Genomic DNA, 19525 nt, shown 5'->3' on the forward strand with positions numbered 1-19525 from the left:
TCTGGTAAGGTTGCAAGGGTTTGGGCGGTCTTCCCCATGGTCTCCCTTGCAAACACCTGGGGTCTGGCGTTTCCCTGTCGCTTAGAGGGTATGTCAGGACATTCCATAAGGGTATGTTTAGCTGACCTGCAATACATACAGAGATTTAAATCCTGTCTTCGTCTTCTTTCGGTCTTGGTAAGAGGTCCCCTGGTAGATACTATCTGCATGGTTCTTACAAAGTGGGACGTTCTCATCTTCCTTGCGGAGGACTATACTGAGACGTCGATCCCCTTCCTCTTCTCCTTTCAGCTTGTCTTTCCTGTAGACAGTAATCAATCTGGAGTACTAGTGTAACTAATTCTTGGAAGTTGTTAGGACAAATCACTCTGGCCAGTTCATCCTTAAGATCTTCGTTCAATCCTCGTCGGAAGATGGCCTGTTGTGCAGTATCTGGCCATTCAGTTTAAACAGCAAGAGCCTGGAACTGCGCAATGTAGCCTTGCAGGTCCTGATTCCCTTGTTTGACCTCGAGGAAGGTGTCGTACTTTGAATACTGTACGTCGGAACGCTCAAATCGGTTCTTAAATCCTTGTACAAACAGTGTATAGTCATTTACCAAGGGGTCTTGGTTGGTAACCAGAGGGGTTGCCCATGCCAGGGCGCTTCCGGTCAAGTTGGCTATGAGAAATCCCACTCGGGCTCTTCCGGACTCAAATGCTCGAGGCCTAAAGGAGAAGTAAACTGAGCAGGCATCGAGGAACTCCTTAATACATTTAGGGTTTCCGTCATATTTACCATATGTAAAGGGCATTGGTGGTAGATCGTCCCTACCAGCATGCCTGGTTGTGGCTTGTTGTCGAAGAAGGAGGTTCTCTGCGTGAAGAGACTGCATGTCTGCTCTAAGACTCTGTATGGCATTACACATCTCTTGGATCTGTTCCGGGGACGCCATTTCCCTCCTTTGGCGTTGTATACTGTCAGGCTGGACCTCCTCCCCCCATGACGACTCCTCACCCTTCTCTTCTGGAATCGCCTCCACGCTGACTGTACTCTTCTTCTTCGTCTTAATCCTTGCTTCTTTACCAGGTTTCTTCTCTTTTTTTTGTCATAGGTAGGGTCGCGCTCCCTCAGCAGCCTCTGTGGTCTGAATATGCTACAGATCCGGAGGTGACCCGAGGAGCACGCCCTAAAATGGGGAAAAAGCCGATTGGCACAAAAAACCTCGGTCGGAATCCGGTCCGTATTCAAAGAGATGGCAAAAACTAACAAGAAGTCTTGCTGCTTGTAGAGGATCTGGTCAGCCACCTTTCCGGATACAGAACTCCGAAGATTGAGAAGGAACCAAGTAACTGAATACACTTGTTCAGATTGAGGTTACCCGGTGGGTAGTGAGACCGTAGAGTAAGTGCAATCACGCAGTCTTCCGGAAAGAATTCCTGACTGACGGAATGTAGAAGAGGCATTCTGAACAGGATACAAAGTTGCAAAGAAATGAAAACGGAGCTGACAGAACCAGACAGGTAAATAGAGAAAGAGAGATATACAACCCGTGAAAGCGGAAACTTATTGCAGAGGCTAAGAGAAATCGCCAAAAGAGACACACACACGGAATACGCGTAGTGATTGGAAGTACGCGTCGTGACTGCAAGCACAGTTAGATAGAACCCGGTCACCTTACCTGAAAGTTTAGAAACACCGCGAGTGGCAGTAAAAGAAGGTCAAGCAAGACTAGAACAAAGGGAAAACACAGGAAAGAGGAATTAGGCTAGTCGCTATGAGAGACTGGCAGCACACGAAACAAGGAATGATACAACGCGCAGTGCGCTGGTCTTATTTGCCATTTATAGGTTCCGTCGGCCATCTTCAAATAAGCTAGACTGCTAAGTTGGGAAACTGGAAGCCATGTTAGTAGTACTTACAACGGTAAACCAATCTCCAGGGCTGGTGCATGACAGCAATGTGCATCCTTGTTGTGGCTTTCCTTCCTTTAATCTCGAAGTTGCACTTCTTATATCCTAGAGGTTCGTTCTTGATGCCCCTGTGGGCTGTGGGCTCTATTTTAGTTCTGTTCTTTTGAACACTACTCTAGCCAACATGACCATTTGCGTAGGTAACACCCAATTTAATCGAAAAAAAAACTGTCTATATGGACGTATTGTTCGATTTGGGTGTTACCGTTTTGGTTGCGGCTGAAAATACCGAACATGAGGAGTGTGGGCTGCGAGGGTGTCCCCCTTTCCCCATGTTCGGTATTTTGAGGATTCGGGGTCCGGGGGTGTCTCTTGCATCCTTAACATTGGCGGCGTGGGACAAAATTGCTCAGGCCCCTGTTTTTAATGAACTGTCAAAACGGGGGCCCGAGCAGTTACACTGCGGGCAGTCCACCCGCGAACAAATCTTTCTCGATCAGACAACCCAGATCCTTTGTATTTAGGTGCTGACAGGGATCATGTTCACATCTGAGACGAGGCTAGCCAAAAGTTTAGTCTCTATGCCGTGTACCTTCACGACACAGTGCGGTTTGAGTCTTCTCCCGTTTATGCAGTTAACACAGGTCTTGGTCTTCTGACGAGGTTTCTTTATCTCTAGTTTGTGGCACGGTGATGCTCGAAAAGTACAGCAAATATCATGGTCTTGGAATTTGGCCAGACATGACGCATCATTCGGTAAGTGCTTGTAGCTGCTGCCCTGTGAGACTTCATTCCATCCAGTGGTCTGTGTAGGTGTTAGGCGATCCTCTGCACATCAGGCCACTACACATCAGAACACTGCTCACATTCCCCCAGCATTTCCTCCCAAGCTTCGAGGCTCAAGTGATTCGGTGAACCCACAGAACCGAAAACTGCGTACCAGCTTTAGTGTACGGGCTCGATTACAACCCTTTCTGCATTGGCAATTGCCTTGGAGAACATATAGCAGAAGGGGCGGCGTTTCGTCTTCACGTCGGTCATGTGATACACTGTGGCGTTCCTCACGTGATCTTGGTGGACGTCACATGACCCAGAGAAGTCACATGACCCAGGGACACTCAGTATAAAGGTCTGAGAGACAGAACGCTCATTGCTTCTCAGCTGGCTTCAGACCCTGTTTGGCGTTACTACTTGCTCCTTGTTATCTTGATCACAGAACTCTACCTCGGACTCCCTCGGACACCCCTTTGTACCTTTGCTTGGAACTGTTGACCTGTTGCCGGATTTTTGGACTTCACCTCGACTTGTATTTGGATCATCCCTTGGTACCTTGCTGAACTTCTACGCCCTTTCCCTTCTTGGGATTCAAGCCCTCTCTCCTACAGGTGGCTAACCCTTCATCCACGCTAACCTGCGGTTCTACCATTCCTGGGACCGCCGCATCATCTGAGTCTCGAACCTCTTTACTAGGTTACCTGGGTCACCCTTACACCAGATTGGTAAGACACTTTAGATCCTTTTGTTTACCTGACTGTATTGTGATTGCCTGGTACTTAACCTCGTTCCCTCTTGACAGCAGCATCGGTGTTCCAGAGGCTCCGTGGATCCGGGAAGACATCTCCCACCTGTGGCCTCAAAGGTCGCACAGCGGGTTTCTATTTAGTTCCCCTGTGCGTCACTTGGGGACAGAGGTCTCATCGGTCTACACGACACTCAAGTCAGAACAGACCGAGAAGCCGTTTAGTCGTGTTTGACGATGCAGGGATCCACGGAAGAACCCATAGCTGCTTTAGTCCAGGCATTTACAGTATTAAGGCCCGATATGGCAGCCGCGAACACAGTGATCCACCAAAGGTTGGATTCCATACAGAGTGTTCAGCATTCCCTTCCTGCAGACCCGGAGTTTGGAGATGCCAGCTCCTCCACTACACCCCCTCCCTTGGCTACTTCCACAGTCCCAACTCCAATGATCCTCCCAACTCCTTCCCCCCTGGCTGCTCCTGAATGCTATCAAGGTGACCCCAAGAAATTCAGAACCTTTGTTAATCAGTGCAAGTTACATTTTTTATAAAGACCTTTGGCTTTTCCTACTTCCACTACTAAAGCCGCCTTCGCCCTCTCCCATTTAGCCGGAACAGCTGCCGCTTGGGCTAATCCCATGCTAGAGAATAATAGCCCAGTCCTTTATGACTTTGATTTGTTGGTTCTAGAAATGTCTCGAGTATTCGATACCCGACACAAGGCACAGTCTAGGGATTTGGAGTTGTTAGAATTGACTCAGGGTAGAAGGACTTTGATAGAATACATCACCCGGTTTAATCAACTAGTTGCGGAAACATCATGGCCAGAAAACAAGCGGGCGGTGGTCTTTTATAGGGGGTTGAGTAACACCATGAAAGATGCTTTATCAGTGATCCCTTCTATGCCTACTCAGTATCAGGAATTGGTTGATCTCGTCTTGCAGGTAGATGCACGACGATCGGAGCGTAGAGCTGAATTGGGGGTCTCTTCCCATCCTACTCTTGCTAGTACTCCTGCTTCCAGTACAGAAGAACCTATGCAAGTGGGAGGTTTACGTAGTCCTATTACAACATCAGAGAGGGAACGTAGAAGGGTGGATAATGCATGCTTTTATTGTGGCACCACTGGACATTTTGTGAAAGAGTGTCCTCGACGTCCCAAGAAGAGCCAGGTTTTTCGGATGGCTCGACCTTAGATCCGGAGAACAGGTCGAGTGTCCCGTCATCTTCTCCGGGTACCTCTCTTGTCTTTGCTCGTGTCCAACCCATCTCTGTAAAGGCTACTCTATGTCCCTCTACAGGCCTTCTTCATGCAGTCAATATCATCATTGATTCAGGCGCCACTGGTAATTACATAGATATTGATTTGGCCCATTCCCTCAACCTACCTTTAGTGGTAAAAACACGACCGGAACATGTCCAAGCCGTAGACGGCTCTGCATTAGTTTCTGGTCCTGTTAGACACCAAACTGCACCCCTCTTGTTGAACATACAAGAAACACACACAGAAACCTTAAGTTTTGATTTGATTACCACACCCCAATTCGGTATCATACTAGGAATTCCATGGTTACGTGAACATAATCCACTGATCAATTGGCAGTCAGGCACTGTACTCTTCGAGTCCGAAGTCTGTCAGAATTATTGTCTCCCGGTCCATCAAGCCTCTGACACACCTTCTCGGGCCTTGGGAGCTTTAGCTCAACTCACTGTTGACGATCCAGAGAGTGTGCAGTCACATACTGTTGGGGGGTTGGTGTCTGGGATTCCGCCTGAGTACAAAGCATTCGAATCAGTTTTCGATCGGGGCTCTTCCGAGGTACTTCCTCCACATAGACCATATGACTGCCCAATCGAATTACTTCCTGATTCCACTATCCCTTCGGGCAGGATCTATTCTTTGTCCCCTTCGGAGGAACAAGCATTGAAAGAGTATGTACAGAACGCCTTACGTTTAGGACACATCCGCCCCTCCACTTCACCAGCGGCAAGTCCCATTTTCTTTGTACCCAAGAAGGAGGGGGATTTACGTCCTTGTGTGGATTATCGGCGTCTTAACGCTATCACAAAAAAGGATAGATATCCAATCCCGTTAATCACCCCACTTCTAGACCATTTAACACATGCTTCCATTTTCACCAAGCTTGACCTACGTGGCGCATACAATTTAGTACGCGTTCGCGAGGGAGACGAGTGGAAAACGGCTTTCTGTACCCGTTACGGCTTGTACGAATATTTAGTCATGCCTTTTGGCCTATGTAATGCCCCGGCCACATTCCAACGATTCATGAATGACATATTCAGGGATATTCTGGATGTTTACATGGTTGTGTACTTGGACGACATCTTAATCATTTCTCGTGATCTTGATGACCATGTAAAGCATGTTCGAGAAGTACTTTCCCGTTTGAGAGAACATTCCTTATTTGCCAAACCTGAGAAATGTCAGTTCCATAAAACTTCTGTTGAGTTTCTGGGTTTCCACATCACCCCTGGGGCGTTATCCATGAACAAATCTAAGGTCAAAGCAGTATTAGATTGGCCAGTACCTCAAACACTCAAGTCCTTGCAGGCCTTTTTGGGATTCGCCAACTTTTATAGACGTTTCATTTCTTCTTTTTCCACAATAGTTGCGCCGCTCACGGCTCTGACTAGTCCTCAGGTACCCTATCATTGGCACAGGGAACATCAGGAGGCTTTTGAGGCTTTGAAAACCGCCTTCACTACCGCACCGGTACTCCAACACCCCAATCCTGATCTTCCGTTCATAGTTCGGGCGGTTGCCTCTTCCTTTGCTCTCGGTGCGGTACTGTCTCAAACGTGTCCTACTACAGGCAAATTACATCCAGTGGCATACCATTCCCGTAAGTTTTCCAGTACTGAGTCTCATTACACCGTTACGGAGAAAGAACTCTTGGCTGTCATGGATGCCTTCCGTGTTTGGCGTCATCATCTTCTGGGGGCTAAACACTCCATCACAGTATACTCAGATCATCGGAATTTACAGGATCTGGCTCCTCTGAAGTGCATTAATAGCAGACAGGTCCGATGGCACCTTTTCTTTTCCGCTTTTGATTTTCATATTATGCATCGTCCTGGCACTTCACATGGGAAAGCAGATGCCTTGTCACGTTCCCGGGGGGGTTCCAGTTGCCTGCTTTCCCTGACACCATTCTCGGGAAGAGTCATGTGATTTGTCTCTGTACACCCTCATTGTCACTTTTAGACTCGGTCCGATCCTGGACTAGCAATCATTCCGATCAGTTGCGAGAATGGGATCCGGTGTATTCTGATGGATTACCTTTCGTACATGAACGCCTGTTCCTTCCCACACCTGACACTCGTAATCTGGCCCTTGAGTGGTCTCATGATGCTCCCTTTAATGCCCATCCCGGACAAGTGCGCACTTTAGATCTTCTCAAGCGTTGGTGTTGGTGGCCTTCTATGAAGCGCGATGTGGAGTGTTATGTCAATTCGTGCGCAGTATGTGCTCAGGCTAAACATCGAAGAGGTCGACCGGTTGGGTTGTTACTTCCGCTTCCGGTACCTCCTAGGCCCTGGCATACGTTGACTATGGATTTCGTTACTGATCTCCCCAAGTCGAAAGGCTTTGATTCCATCTGGGTAGTGGTGGACACGTTCACAAAAATGGCTCGTTTTGTTCCTTGTAAAGGCATTCCTTCGGCCCCTGTCTTGGCGGATTTGTTTTTTGAACATGTGTTCATGCTATTCGGCCTCCCTTCGGTCATTATATCCGATCGAGGTTCACAGTTCACCTCTCGGTTCTGGAGATCGTTGACGAGATTGTTGGGCATTGATACCAGGTATTCGTCGGCCTATCATCCTGAGACCGATGGGCAAACCGAAAGGACGAATCAATCCATGGAACAGTACCTTCGCTGCCTTATATTGCAACATCAGACCTCTTGGTTGGCCGTTTTACGGCTTGCGGAGTTCGCGTACAATAATGCGGCTCATTCAGCTACTGGTTATTCCCCTTTTTACGCCCTCTACGGCCAACATCCCAAGGTCTTGCCGGTCCCTGATGCTTCCAGTTCTTCGAACCCTGCGGCCACGACATGTCTTAGGGATCTATCTGCTGTACATGCTAGTACCGTGGTTCATCTCACCGAAGCAAAGGCTTCTATGAAGGCCCGTGTGGATGGCAAACGTAGTGCTGCTCCCCCTCTGGTGGTGGGTTCCAGGGTCTGGTTGTCGTCACGCCATCTTCGCCTAGTGGGTTGCCGGAAGTTATTACCTCGCTTTGTCGGCCCGTATGTGATCTCTCAGGTTGTGAATCCGGTGGCTTTTCGTCTAGTGCTGCCCAGTTCTTGGCGTATCCATCCTGTGTTTCATGTCTCCCTCCTCAAACCCTGTCCTGACTCTGTCCGTCTTCGTACCCCTGTTGTGCCGGTGTCCTTGACCTCTCCTGATGTTTTTGAGGTGTCGGCCATTTTGGGTTCCAGATGGTTTAGGGGTAGACTCCAATATCTGGTGGATTGGAAGGGTTATGGCCCGGAGGAGCGTTTGTGGGTTTCCGCCCCTGATCTGAACGCCCCTCGGTTAGTTGCCCGTTTCCATAAGGATCATCCGTCCTGCCCACGGGGTCGTGGGCCGTTGGGGGGGGGCTATGTTAGACGATCCTCTGCACATCAGGCCACTACACATCAGACCACTGCTCACATTCCCCCAGCATTTCCTCCCAAGCTTTGAGGCTCAAGTGATTCGGTGAACCCACAGAACCGAAAACTCAGTACCAGCTTTAGTGTACGGGCTCGATTACAACCCTTTCTGCATTGGCAATTGCCTTGGAGAACATATAGCAGAAGGGGCGGCGTTTCGTCTTCACGTCGGTCATGTGATACACTGTGGCGTTCCTCACGTGATCTTGGTGGACGTCACATGACCCAGAGAAGTCACATGACCCAGGGACACTCAGTATAAAGGTCTGAGAGACAGAACGCTCATTGCTTCTCAGCTGGCTTCAGACCCTGTTTGGCGTTACTACTTGCTCCTTGTTATCTTGATCACGGAACTCTACCTCGGACTCCCTCGGACACCCCTTTGTACCTTTGCTTGGAACTGTTGACCTGTTGCCGGATTTTTGGACTTCACCTCGACTTGTCTTTGGATCATCCCTTGGTACCTTGCTGAACTTCTACGCCCTTTCCCTTCTTGGGATTCAAGTCAAGCCCTCTCTCCTACAGGTGGCTAACCCTTCATCCACGCTAACCTGCGGTTCTACCATTCCTGGGACCGCCGCATCATCTGAGTCTCGAACCTCTTTACTAGGTTACCTGGGTCACCCTTACACCAGATTGGTAAGACACTTTAGATCCTTTTGTTTACCTGACTGTATTGTGATTGCCTGGTACTTAACCTCGTTCCCTCTTGACAGCAGCATCGGTGTTCCAGAGGATCCGTGGATCTGGGAAGACATCTCCCACCTGTGGCCTCAAAGGTCGCACAGCGGGTTTCTATTTAGTTCCCCTGTGCGTCACTTGGGGACAGAGGTCTCATCGGTCTACACGACACTGAAGTCAGAACAGTAGGTCCTTTTCGTTTTACTTGTCGTTTGTAGGAAATTGACTTCTCCCATGTTGGGTACACTCACTGCTTTACTTCTCCGATGGGCATTTTCTTCTGCAATTCTTACCATCTGTATGGTATTTTGCAGCGACAATTCTCTCTTTTAGATGTATTTAACTTGTGTTTTTTTTTTACTGTGAAGGTGCACCTTAAGTATGTCTCTTACCACAACATCGAAGTGGACCGAGACACCAAAGTACTGAGTCTTACGTCGTGGTCTTCAACGAGTTCTATCTTGAGGGCGCATTGAAGCATTGTCTCGATTCTCAGGGCATCACTTCGGCGTACACATTATCGTTGTCAGTCTCACCTAGGGAAGTTCATACCAGCGCGCACTCTTTGGCCTTCCACACCAAGCACATCCAACAGCATAGGTTTTTCTTCTTGACGCTCCAGTCGAGCAAGAGCCAGGATAGGCAAAAGAGGGCCAGAGATGCTTTGGTGAAAGCCCTCTGAGAGTCATGGAACTTCTGGATACATGATATGTTATTTATAACCCGCTTAATACCCAGAGGTTTCTAAGTGCGGACCCGGGGATCGAACTGTGTTGCTCCGTGTCCTCTTGCTTCCAAGGCGAGCACGTTGCCCCTGAACTATCATCCCGAGACAATGAGCCCACACCAGACTAAAGAAGAACGAGGAGAGGCAGATAAGTTCCAGGAGCTTCACTGCGCTCTGTGGACAGGATCTACGTGGAGCGCAGGGTCCCTTCGGGGGGTTTGAGAGTCGAACTAAGGGGAAATGCAAGGACAAGAGCATCAGACAATCAAGAATAAATGATAGAAGTTATCAGGGAGAAGTGCCAGTCTTAGGTCCATGATACACCACAGAGGGCAGGACGAGTATATAAATCTAGGTATATGGAGAAACACCCGATTTAAGGATACATTAGGTAGACATCTTTGCAAGTTAAGTGCTCTCTGTCTAGATCGGTGTACAACCAGCAGTCACAGGACACAATCCTGGATTCCGGTAGGACTGCCTCACCCCTTCTTAGTTAAGAGGTTGATACATTGAGTCGCATTCATTGGGGCAATATCAACACCTATTAGAGTGGCTAGAAGCTGGAGGAATTTGGCATGCAACACTATATATAAAAACCTGATATTAATATAAATTGGTTTGTTGGAATGGTTTATTTAGAAATGTTCAAGCCCTGGCATACGTGTAGCTAGCTGAGTCAAAGAGCTTTGCACATGTTTGAGTCATATTTAGAGAATACCTTTGAGTATTAGGTAATATCCGTTTGGCAGAACACTGTTAGGACGTGCTCTGTGTTTCCTAACCCTTCACAGTGGGTATAGTCGGAGACTGCAGGTGCGACCCACTAGTTGGAAGAGAGAAATAGCTATTGGGTAGAGTTGCGGATAACAGATCACCCCACTCTTGTACCGTGCACAATAATGGGAATCATCCAAAATGACTGAGAATAAAAGACCGAATGGGAGATTTGGCCGAATTTCGACCGTTCAAAAATTCAGAACGGCCGAAATGTTCGCTCGAATCCCCTATTCGGTGGCGGGAGGTGCGGGGGTGTCTCCCGAACCCTTGCTCACTATATTGAGAGCAAGGGTTGCGGGGGTGACCACCGCAGCCGATCCCAAAAAGCAACAAAAAAAAGGAAAGGACCCTGCTGCGCCGGTTCCTGATCACAGAAGCAGGGGAGTTGCTAGGTCTGGAAAAGACCCGGGGCTAAACTGATGTTGGAACTGTTGGGACTGGGGGCTAGCTAGCCTTTTGGCTGTAGCTCCTGAGATTCTATCCGGGGCTACAACCAAAAGATAGAGGGCTATAGCCCCCTTAGCCCCCCCCTAGCAACGCCCCAGCACGGAAGTGAAAGGGAACAGGCGTCGCAGGGACACAGCGAGTCGGCGGCACACAGCAAAGAGTGCCGCCGAAGGTAAATAGGGGAGTAGGGGTATGGGTGTGGGTGGGGGCGGTGGTGAAGTCGGAAATGTTCAGGGGAGAAAATACTGAGGGTTATTTCGGAAAAATATTCTTTGGTCTTTTCTCCCCAGGCTTTCAACCCTGATCCCAATAATGCACAGAAGGTCTCTGAAGACCCTTCTGTACATTGTACAGCAAAGTAGCTGTGAACGTGGCCATCCGAGATTTCACTTTTTCACTTTCTTTCGGGCCCCATTTGCATATTTTTGTGAAAAGGTTCTCTACGAATCAGCACATCATCTCACATAAGGTACAAACCATTTTTAATATGTTATGAGGGTAGTAATATTTTTAACCTTCACCTTTCAGTGGATATGAACAATTGCAGAAATCTTATCTAGATGTACCACTCATAATTTTGTGGTATTTACTGCATGTGGTATTCCTTAAAATGCTGTGTGAGATTAATGACCCAGCACATATATTCAGGCAGGTGGTAAAAACAGGTGATTTTTCAAAGTACTGCCTGTTTTTACTGTTACTAATGACCCACTGATACACCGCAGTGCTGAGCCTCAGGCATGCCACAATCAGACAGTTCTTGTCACTTTTCACTTATCAATGTCTATATATTGGGGGCCGGTACCTGCGCCTTGTTGGATGTCTTCGGATCCGGAAGGAACATCAGCTTTCTTTGGCTTTTTCTCGCCTGTATCAAAACGACAATACCGTAAATGTAACCTAACAGACACGCACAGCGCCAACACAAAAGCACGGAACCACAACGGGGTGGATGCTCAAAACCTTTTTTGGAGCAAGTGATGGGATGTGCTGGCACATTTCACAATTGCACCCGACTCACCATGTGCCCAATCATAGAGGCGCACTCATTCAAATTGAGCGCTTTGAAACGCTGTCATGTGTATAGGCGCTATATAAATAAACAATACAATACAAAGGCTTTGTTCACCCTCTTTGCACGTTTGTGAAAATCAGGAGGGCCTTTCTCTGCGTTCTGAAGTGCATTCTGAATTCACAAACAAGATGTGCTCTAAAAGGAGCCAAAACAAGGGCGTTCCTGGTGCCTGGTTAGAGCACATGCAGGCCAGGGTTCAATATGAAGATTGCATGAGCAGGAGCTAAAACCAGCTCCCGCGTGGCAGGCATCACCCAGTAGACAGGAGGTACCACTGGGGAACTAGGAACGGGTGCACAACGCAAATCTAATTTCCGCAGGAGAAGCAAGCTAACATTCTGCCAATTTTGTGTGATCCATTATGTTTAATATTCTCAAAAAATGAAAGTCAATGTGACAGATGCATGTTTATAAAAGGTACTAGTTGGTCTGGGGAGACAAAAGTAGCTGCTGGTTTCCAGAGTGATTATAGTGAGTGGGGACTATTGGTATTAACAGTTCCACGACTTTTAACAGCCATTTTCACCATTTTGGAATGGTTCTTTTTGATATAATATGATAGGTTATTTATAACTCACTTAATACCCAGAGGTTTCTAAGTGCGGACCCAAGGATCGAACCTGTGGTGCTCTGTGTCGTCTTGCTTCCAAGGCGAGCACGTTGCCCCTGAGCTACCCTCCCGAGGATTGAACTTGGTAACATAGCTCTGTGGGTTGAGCACTCGCTGCTGCGGTCTGTGTGTGATCTGCAGGTCGCAGGTTCAAATCCCAGCAAGGCCACCCTGGCCCATTCATGACCTCTTGAGACATGTATTGCACCTTGCTCCCTCCCTCCCGCGCCCCCCATCCCCCACCAGAGTCACAGTACCACTACTTTTTTGGCACACTTCTACCACTGGCTAGAGGCAGGAGCTAAATAGCTCCAACAGCCCAGAAATTTCCAACCCTGCAGGGGGGATGCGCAGTCCATGACAGGATGTCTCCTGACACTGGCGTGCATTTTTTTTCAGTGAGACAACAGTGGTGTGACCCTCTGCCGTCCCACTTGCATTTCTATTCCTTAAACGGGAATAGAAATGCATTTCTTTTTGCTATGCATTTAACAGCGGCAAGCCCTTGCAATCTCCAATACAAATGTATGTTTTATAATTATAAGTATGCAAAGGGGCCGCATAGCTCATCATTTGCGCTGCTGCCCAGCGCCTCCAGAAACGCACACGGACGTCATTTCACCAAAATGCCAGGGGTAGCGGAAGTGACATCACAAGACCCTTGGCCCCCTGATGACATCACAGGAAGTGATGTCATTTGACCCCACTATGAAGTTATATCGCGGGAAGCAATGAAACACGACCTTTCACCCGTTGACAAAACAGGAAGTGGCATCACATAGCATTGGACTCTACAAAAAATATGGCTACTATATCACTATAATGTGATGTACATTTCATTCAAGAATGGATCACCTTATGTATCGTTAAGATCAGTGTGTATAGGCCCATATTACCAAATTACTGTGAATGCAAGCAGACGTCCATGACCAAATTATAATGATGTGATGTTATATAGCACTTACGCTTAAGCGCTTTATATAGGAAAAACATACACCCAATATCACCCAACCTGTGTTGGTACTCATTTATCGACCCCAGAAGGATGAAAGGCTGAGTTGAGGCGTTTAAGAACAGACTAAATCAGTGACTCACCCCCTGAAGTGTGCCTGAAATAAACCTTTAATGAGCCTAGCAATTATTGTATAGAATTCCAGAAAGACACATTATTTGGTATTCCTGTTCTTTCTTATTTAGGGTCAGTGAAAAAAAAAAAGTATTTTTTTTCTTATTTTTTTTTTTTTTAGAGGTCGCAAGACAGACTACAGAGGTCGCAAGGGAAACCTAGTTGCGACCTCTGGCAACCCCTAAATGACGTCCCTGGAAACGCTCGGGTCACATTTGAGAATAAGTTCACCAGCACATTTCTCAGGCTAGCGCAAATAACTAAACCTCGGCGCTTTTATTTGTACTAGCGTTCACGAGGGAATTCTATAGCTCAAAACTCCCAGAGAAAGAACACTTGGTAATTGGGTTATTGCTGAGTGATTTTTTTCTTCACATATAACGATGCTCAACTTTTAGAGGGTGTGCGTCGATGCAATTGAGACCCCAGTTGCGTGTCCTAGAGCTGTGCATTGGGTGTAGAGATCCCGGGTCAACTAAAGAGTTCCTGCTGCTATGGGCGGGGTAAAGCCTGCCCACTTTTCCTGGGGCTGTAAGTTGGGGAAGGGTCATTACCGCAAGCAACAAGGATCCCTGGTGCAGTCTATATGGCTATTAGAAAAAGCAGGGGAGTTGTGGCTATGAAGTTAATCACTCTGGCTTAATAGGGAGTAAAGTAAAGGGAGAAAATGTGTTAGTAAAGTAAATGTTTTATCGTGCAGTACTTAAATTACAAAATTAAAGAGCAGAATTACTGAGAACAAACATGGGTCAAAAACTCTGTTCTATGGAATTCCTGCCACTCAGGAGGGTCTACAACCAGTTTTTAGCTCACTGCACCCTTCACAGAAGAGAAATATCCACTTGCATACCAGTCTGGTCCCATCCACAAAGGCAGTCCAGCACCGAAATGCTAGGTAATTCTCCTCTAAACAAGCGTACCATCATCAACTAGAAACGTGTTTCTGCCTTGTTGTGCCTCCTCAGTGAGGTGATGCTGAGCCGCTCTAAGGCATAGTGAGCAAGGGCTCCACGTCTGGATTACGCTTGGTTACTTAGGGTGAAAACCCAAGTTTTACAAGATTACAAAGGAGTGTTGAAGCCTTCTACTGAGAACGAACATGGGTCAAATACCCTGTTCTATGGGATTAGTCCACTCAGGAGGGTCTAAAACCATGTTTTAGCTCAATGTACCCTTCACGAATGGAGAAATATTCATTTGCATACCAGTCTGGTCCCACCCACAAGGGTTGTCCAGCACCGAAATGCTAGGAAATTCTCCTCTGAACAAGAGTACCACCAGCAACCCCAGGCACGCGTTTCGACCTTGTTGGACCTCCTCAGTGAGGTGAAGCTTTGCCTCTCTAAGGAACAGTGAGCAAGGGGTCCACGTCTGGATTACCCTTAGTTATTCAAAACGTGGTTGTAGACCCTCCCAGGGAACAGGTTATTTGGCCGCGTTCGTTCATGGGAGTGGGGCTCCCAGAACTTTTGCATATATGTACTTAAATTTCAAGGCTGTCTTCATAACTTAAGCATTATAATTTTAAGCTTGGCTGAACTGGAAGGCTTTGAACACAGGCATACATTAGGTCTAAAGTTTTCTGCTGCTTCCAGATCTGCTGCAGAAATTAGAATGCAGTCAATACCAGTAGATATTGACTACATGCGAGTATTCTGACTGGCTCAGAGAAAGTCAATCAAGACTTCAACGTGCGAATAAAAAAAAAGCACCCAAACCTAGTCATTCGGACCCTATCAGAGCCCTGTGCTTCAGTGTTTCTAAAAGACTGGCATGCTGGCATTCCGAGCCGCCAAATACTCAGATCATGGCCAGAGAAACATTAACAAAACATCAACAAAACATAGGAGGCTAGAAGTGTAGTGCAGCTGTAGCTGGAACAGAACTGCAATGTCAATGATAGTTATACAATTAAGAAATGACTACACTTTATAAAAGTCACTTGGACTGGAAATACTGTGGAACTATATGTCAGGTTGCGCTGACCGACACATCGCCCGCCCACATCGTTATGTGGATGGACCGCCATTGCAGTCCTTTTCCCAAATGAGGGAAATGGCGTTGGGCCAGGGAGGGGGTTGAGGGGTTTCCGGCAGTTATTGCCAGGTCCTCCGGCTCCCGCGTTCTTTGTCCGTGTCACGGTTTTGAGGTCCGTGTAAAACCTCACAGTTGGTGAGGAGGGGTGTCTGACACCCACCCGTGCCAGTCAGAGGCCCGCGGTCGAGCGGTTTTGCGCATCGGCGCACCTCGACCCCCTGAGGCTCTCAGTGCACGCAGAGGACCACGGGCGAGCGGCTTTGTGCGTCGGTGCACCTTCACCTACCTAAAGTCAGGTGAGAGGAACCGCCCAGCCCCGGAGAATTGCCAGCTGCATGCAGCAAGCGTTGATAGCAACATGGCCACACACAGCAACCCGCAGGCCACGTGGGCCTCACAGCAACCCAGAAACCAACCCGCAGGCCCCGTGGGCCTCACAGCAGCCCGGGAACCAACCCGCAGGCCATGTGGGCCTCACAGCAGCCCTGGGAGGCCTCACTACGGCCCAGGAAGGCCCTGCCCTGTAGGCTCCATAACGGTCCAGGAAGGCCCTGCTCTGTAGACTCCACAACGGCCCAGGAAGGCCCTGCCACGTGTGCCCTTCAACAGCACAGGGAGGCCCCGCCACGTAGGCTCCACGGTGGCTCAGGAAGGCCCCATCAAGTGCGCACTGCACCACGCCAACCCGCAGAGGCGGCTAGCAACCGCCCCAACACAGCACAGCACACGTGCACTCACAGGACACTCACACCTAACTAATTAAGGTACAAGAAGCACATGCCGCAGGACCTCCACGCTGCCCACGAGTGACTCACCGCATAGGAAGGAAGAAACAAGTACACCCAACACCAGAGGCGCCAGCTACCATGTCGAACCCATCAAGCCCGGTGGCATCATCATCAAGGGGTGCAGGGATGGCGGCTGATGACACCCAACAAGCGCAAAGGACAGGAAGCGCCTTACAGAACATGCCCATGCCAGGCCTGTTTGACCTCAGAGACTCCTCCAATTTAGGGCCCAGGTGGGTCATATGGCTACGTGACTTCAAATTTTACGCCGGTGCGATTGGCCTAACAGACGACGCAAGGCTCAAAAACACGCTGTTCATGGCCGTAGGCCCAGCCGTCAGAGACATAGCAGGTGAACTGCTAAACGTAGACACGGTAACCTATGGAGAACTTCATGGCAAATTATCAGAATACTTTGCCCCCCAAACCAATATAGACTATGAGCGTCACGTATTCCACACCACGAGACAAGAAAAAGGGGAATCGATGGACAACTTCGTGATGCGCCTACGCATCAAGCTAAAATACTGTGAATTTTACAAATATTCAAATGAAGAGGCACTGAGATCCCAAGTCATCACAGGTTGCATTTTTCAGCCTTTCAGATAACAACTTCCCCAAAAGCAAAGGTCACTAGAGGAAATTCTTGCATTAGCCAGGATGGAAGCGGCAGTAGAATCGCAGCTAGACAATCTCGGAAAAGTCACCATTCAACAGCCGACCTCCAACACGGACACGATCAACAAGCTATACGCCGCTCCCACGCAAGGTGGAAAATGCGCAAATGCCACTTGCTATCGCTGGGGGTACAAATATCCTCACACGGGAGAATGCCCCGCAGTTGGGCAACAATGCACTGCCTGTGGCGGCATGGACCACTACAGAGCTGTCTGCAAGAACGCACCAGGACCGGCACCCAGCAGGAAGAGACACCAGGAGAGACGGAGAAGCTCTCGACTTAGCCCACCGACCAGCAGAGGTGACGGAGAACAAGTGACACCAAGACGGGAGGACAGAACCCGAAGGAGCTCATACGCACGGGAAGACAAGAGGCCATCGGACGGCTCCAGACGGTCCCAGAGGATGAGATTCGTCAGATACATCAAGATGCGCTCTCCATCCAGCAGATAATCCCAGTCCTCAGAAGATGACCAGTGGAAAAAAAGCTATGTGTGGGCTCTCAACAACGCCACAGCCACCCAGCACAGCCCCACCCTCACGCTACAAGTTAACAATACCCCTCTAGAATTCCTCATAGACAGTGGGGCGACAGTCAACATCATAAGTGAACAAGCATACAACGCGCTCATCAGCCCACCAAAAATCTGTAAGGCAGCGGTAGACATCTACCCATACGGAGTGACGACCCAGCTACCCTGCAAAGGGACAATATCAGCATGGTGTGTGCACAAAACTCACGCTGCAAAGATCCCCTACACATACTAAAGACAGAAGCCAACAGTGGATGCATATTAAGCTTCAAGACGGCAGTTGAGATGGGTTTGGTCCACATACTATATCAACTAATGGCCCTCAAATACTTCGCCAGGCCTGACTCGGTAGAAAAAGCCTTTCCAAACCTCTTCAAAGGCCTGTGGAAACTGAAAGCAGGAAAGTACAGCTTCACATCAACCCAGAAGTCCCACCAGTTGCCCAACACGATCGCGGAATACCCGTGAACATCCAACAAGTAGAGGAAGAACTAGACAAGCTCATCAAACTCAAACATCATTGAACCCGTCTCGGGACCCACCCCATGGGTATCTACCATAGTTCCGGTCCCCAAGAAGTCCCCGGACGGATCAATATGTCTGTGCGTAGATATGAGACGGACGGATCAATATGTCTGCGCGTAGATATGAGAAGGGCCAATGCTGCTATCGAAAGGGAGAAACATCAAGCACCCAGGATCACTTACTTCTTCTCAAAGCTGGATCTCACAAAAGGGTACCATCAAATCGAGATAGCCCTCGAGTCACGATACATAACAACATTCGTAACCCACCTCAGGCTGTACCAGTGCAAGAGGCTCAATTTTGGAATTTCATCCGCAGCCGAGATCTTCCAGGAAGAAATTCACAGTCATCAGGCACGTACCAAACCGCTTAAATTATTCAGACCACGTCCTGGTGTTTGGTAAAACCAAAGAGGAACATGACACGGCACTTCACAGAGTGTGCGCAGCACTGTAAGCAGCAGGACTGACACTCAGCAAGTCCAAATGCGAATTTGGAAAAGGCTCCCTACGTTTCTTCTGACATATTTTCTCCAACAAAGGTATGAGGCCGGACCCGGACAAGGTGGCTGCCCTCAATTCAGCCTCGCCTCTAAAAACCGCAACAGAGCAGAGATCGTTCCGCGGGCTGGCTAGCTACTGTTCCCGATATTTAAAGGACTATGCCACAGTCAGCAATCCACTGCGCTTACTAACGTGCAAAGACCAACCATACACTTGGTCGGAGGACTGCCAGAAAGCATTTGAAGGAATACGCGATGCCATCGCGAAAGCGGAGGCTATGGCCTATTTTGCCACTAAACAAGACACAGAGGTAATAGTTAACGCCAGCCCCATTGGGCTGGGAGCCATACTAACGCAAAGGGACCCCATGGCACCCACAAACATCTACATAGTGGCATACGGCAGCAGAAGCCTAACCCCGACAGAACAGGCCTTCTCCCAAGCAGAAAAAGAAAGCTTGGCGGAGGTATGGGCGTGTGAGTACTTTCATTTATTTCTGTATGGGAAAGAGTTCACAATAACGACGGACCATCAAGCCCTGCTCACAATATATGGAGGCCCCAAGGCGAGAATGCCCCCACGGATAGCCAGGTGAGGTTTGAGCCTGCAAGACTACAAGTTTGTCATCAAACATCGCCCAGGAAAAGAGGACAACCCGGCAGACTACCTGTCTCGCCACCCAACAGGACCAGCAAGCCCCCAGCCATCCATAGCGGATGAGTACCTCAATTACGTGGTCCATCACTTGAAACCTCTGCCCGTGGGGTGGGGAGACATCATCACACAATCAGAACTAGACCCGGCCCTCAGGATCGTTTGGCACTGCATACAGGAGGAAAGGAGAGCACACATGAAACAACAGGCAAGACAGGAACCGGAGGAGGTTCAAGAGGACATCAAATGGATAGACCACTTCCGGGA

At 48.6% G+C, this 19525-nt stretch overlaps 1 protein-coding gene across 2 annotated transcripts in view; it reads right to left on the minus strand.

Moving 5' to 3' along the window:
• The window catches only part of LOC138514356 (uncharacterized), a 420747-nt gene that overhangs the window by 352004 nt on the left and 49218 nt on the right, over window positions 1-19525 (minus strand). Inside the window, exon 6 of one of the 2 annotated variants that reach the window (XM_069629816.1) lies at window positions 11535-11597. The exons of the other annotated variant lie outside the window; for it this stretch is intronic. Coding sequence (XP_069485917.1) covers window positions 11535-11597 — 63 coding nt within the window. The remainder of the gene's footprint in view (window positions 1-11534; window positions 11598-19525) is intronic. 2 annotated transcript variants of the gene reach the window in all.

Source organism: Ambystoma mexicanum, chromosome 12, assembly GCF_040938575.1.
Source record: "Ambystoma mexicanum isolate Mex_15411 chromosome 12, UKY_AmexF1_1, whole genome shotgun sequence".
NCBI lineage: Eukaryota > Metazoa > Chordata > Amphibia > Caudata > Ambystomatidae > Ambystoma > Ambystoma mexicanum.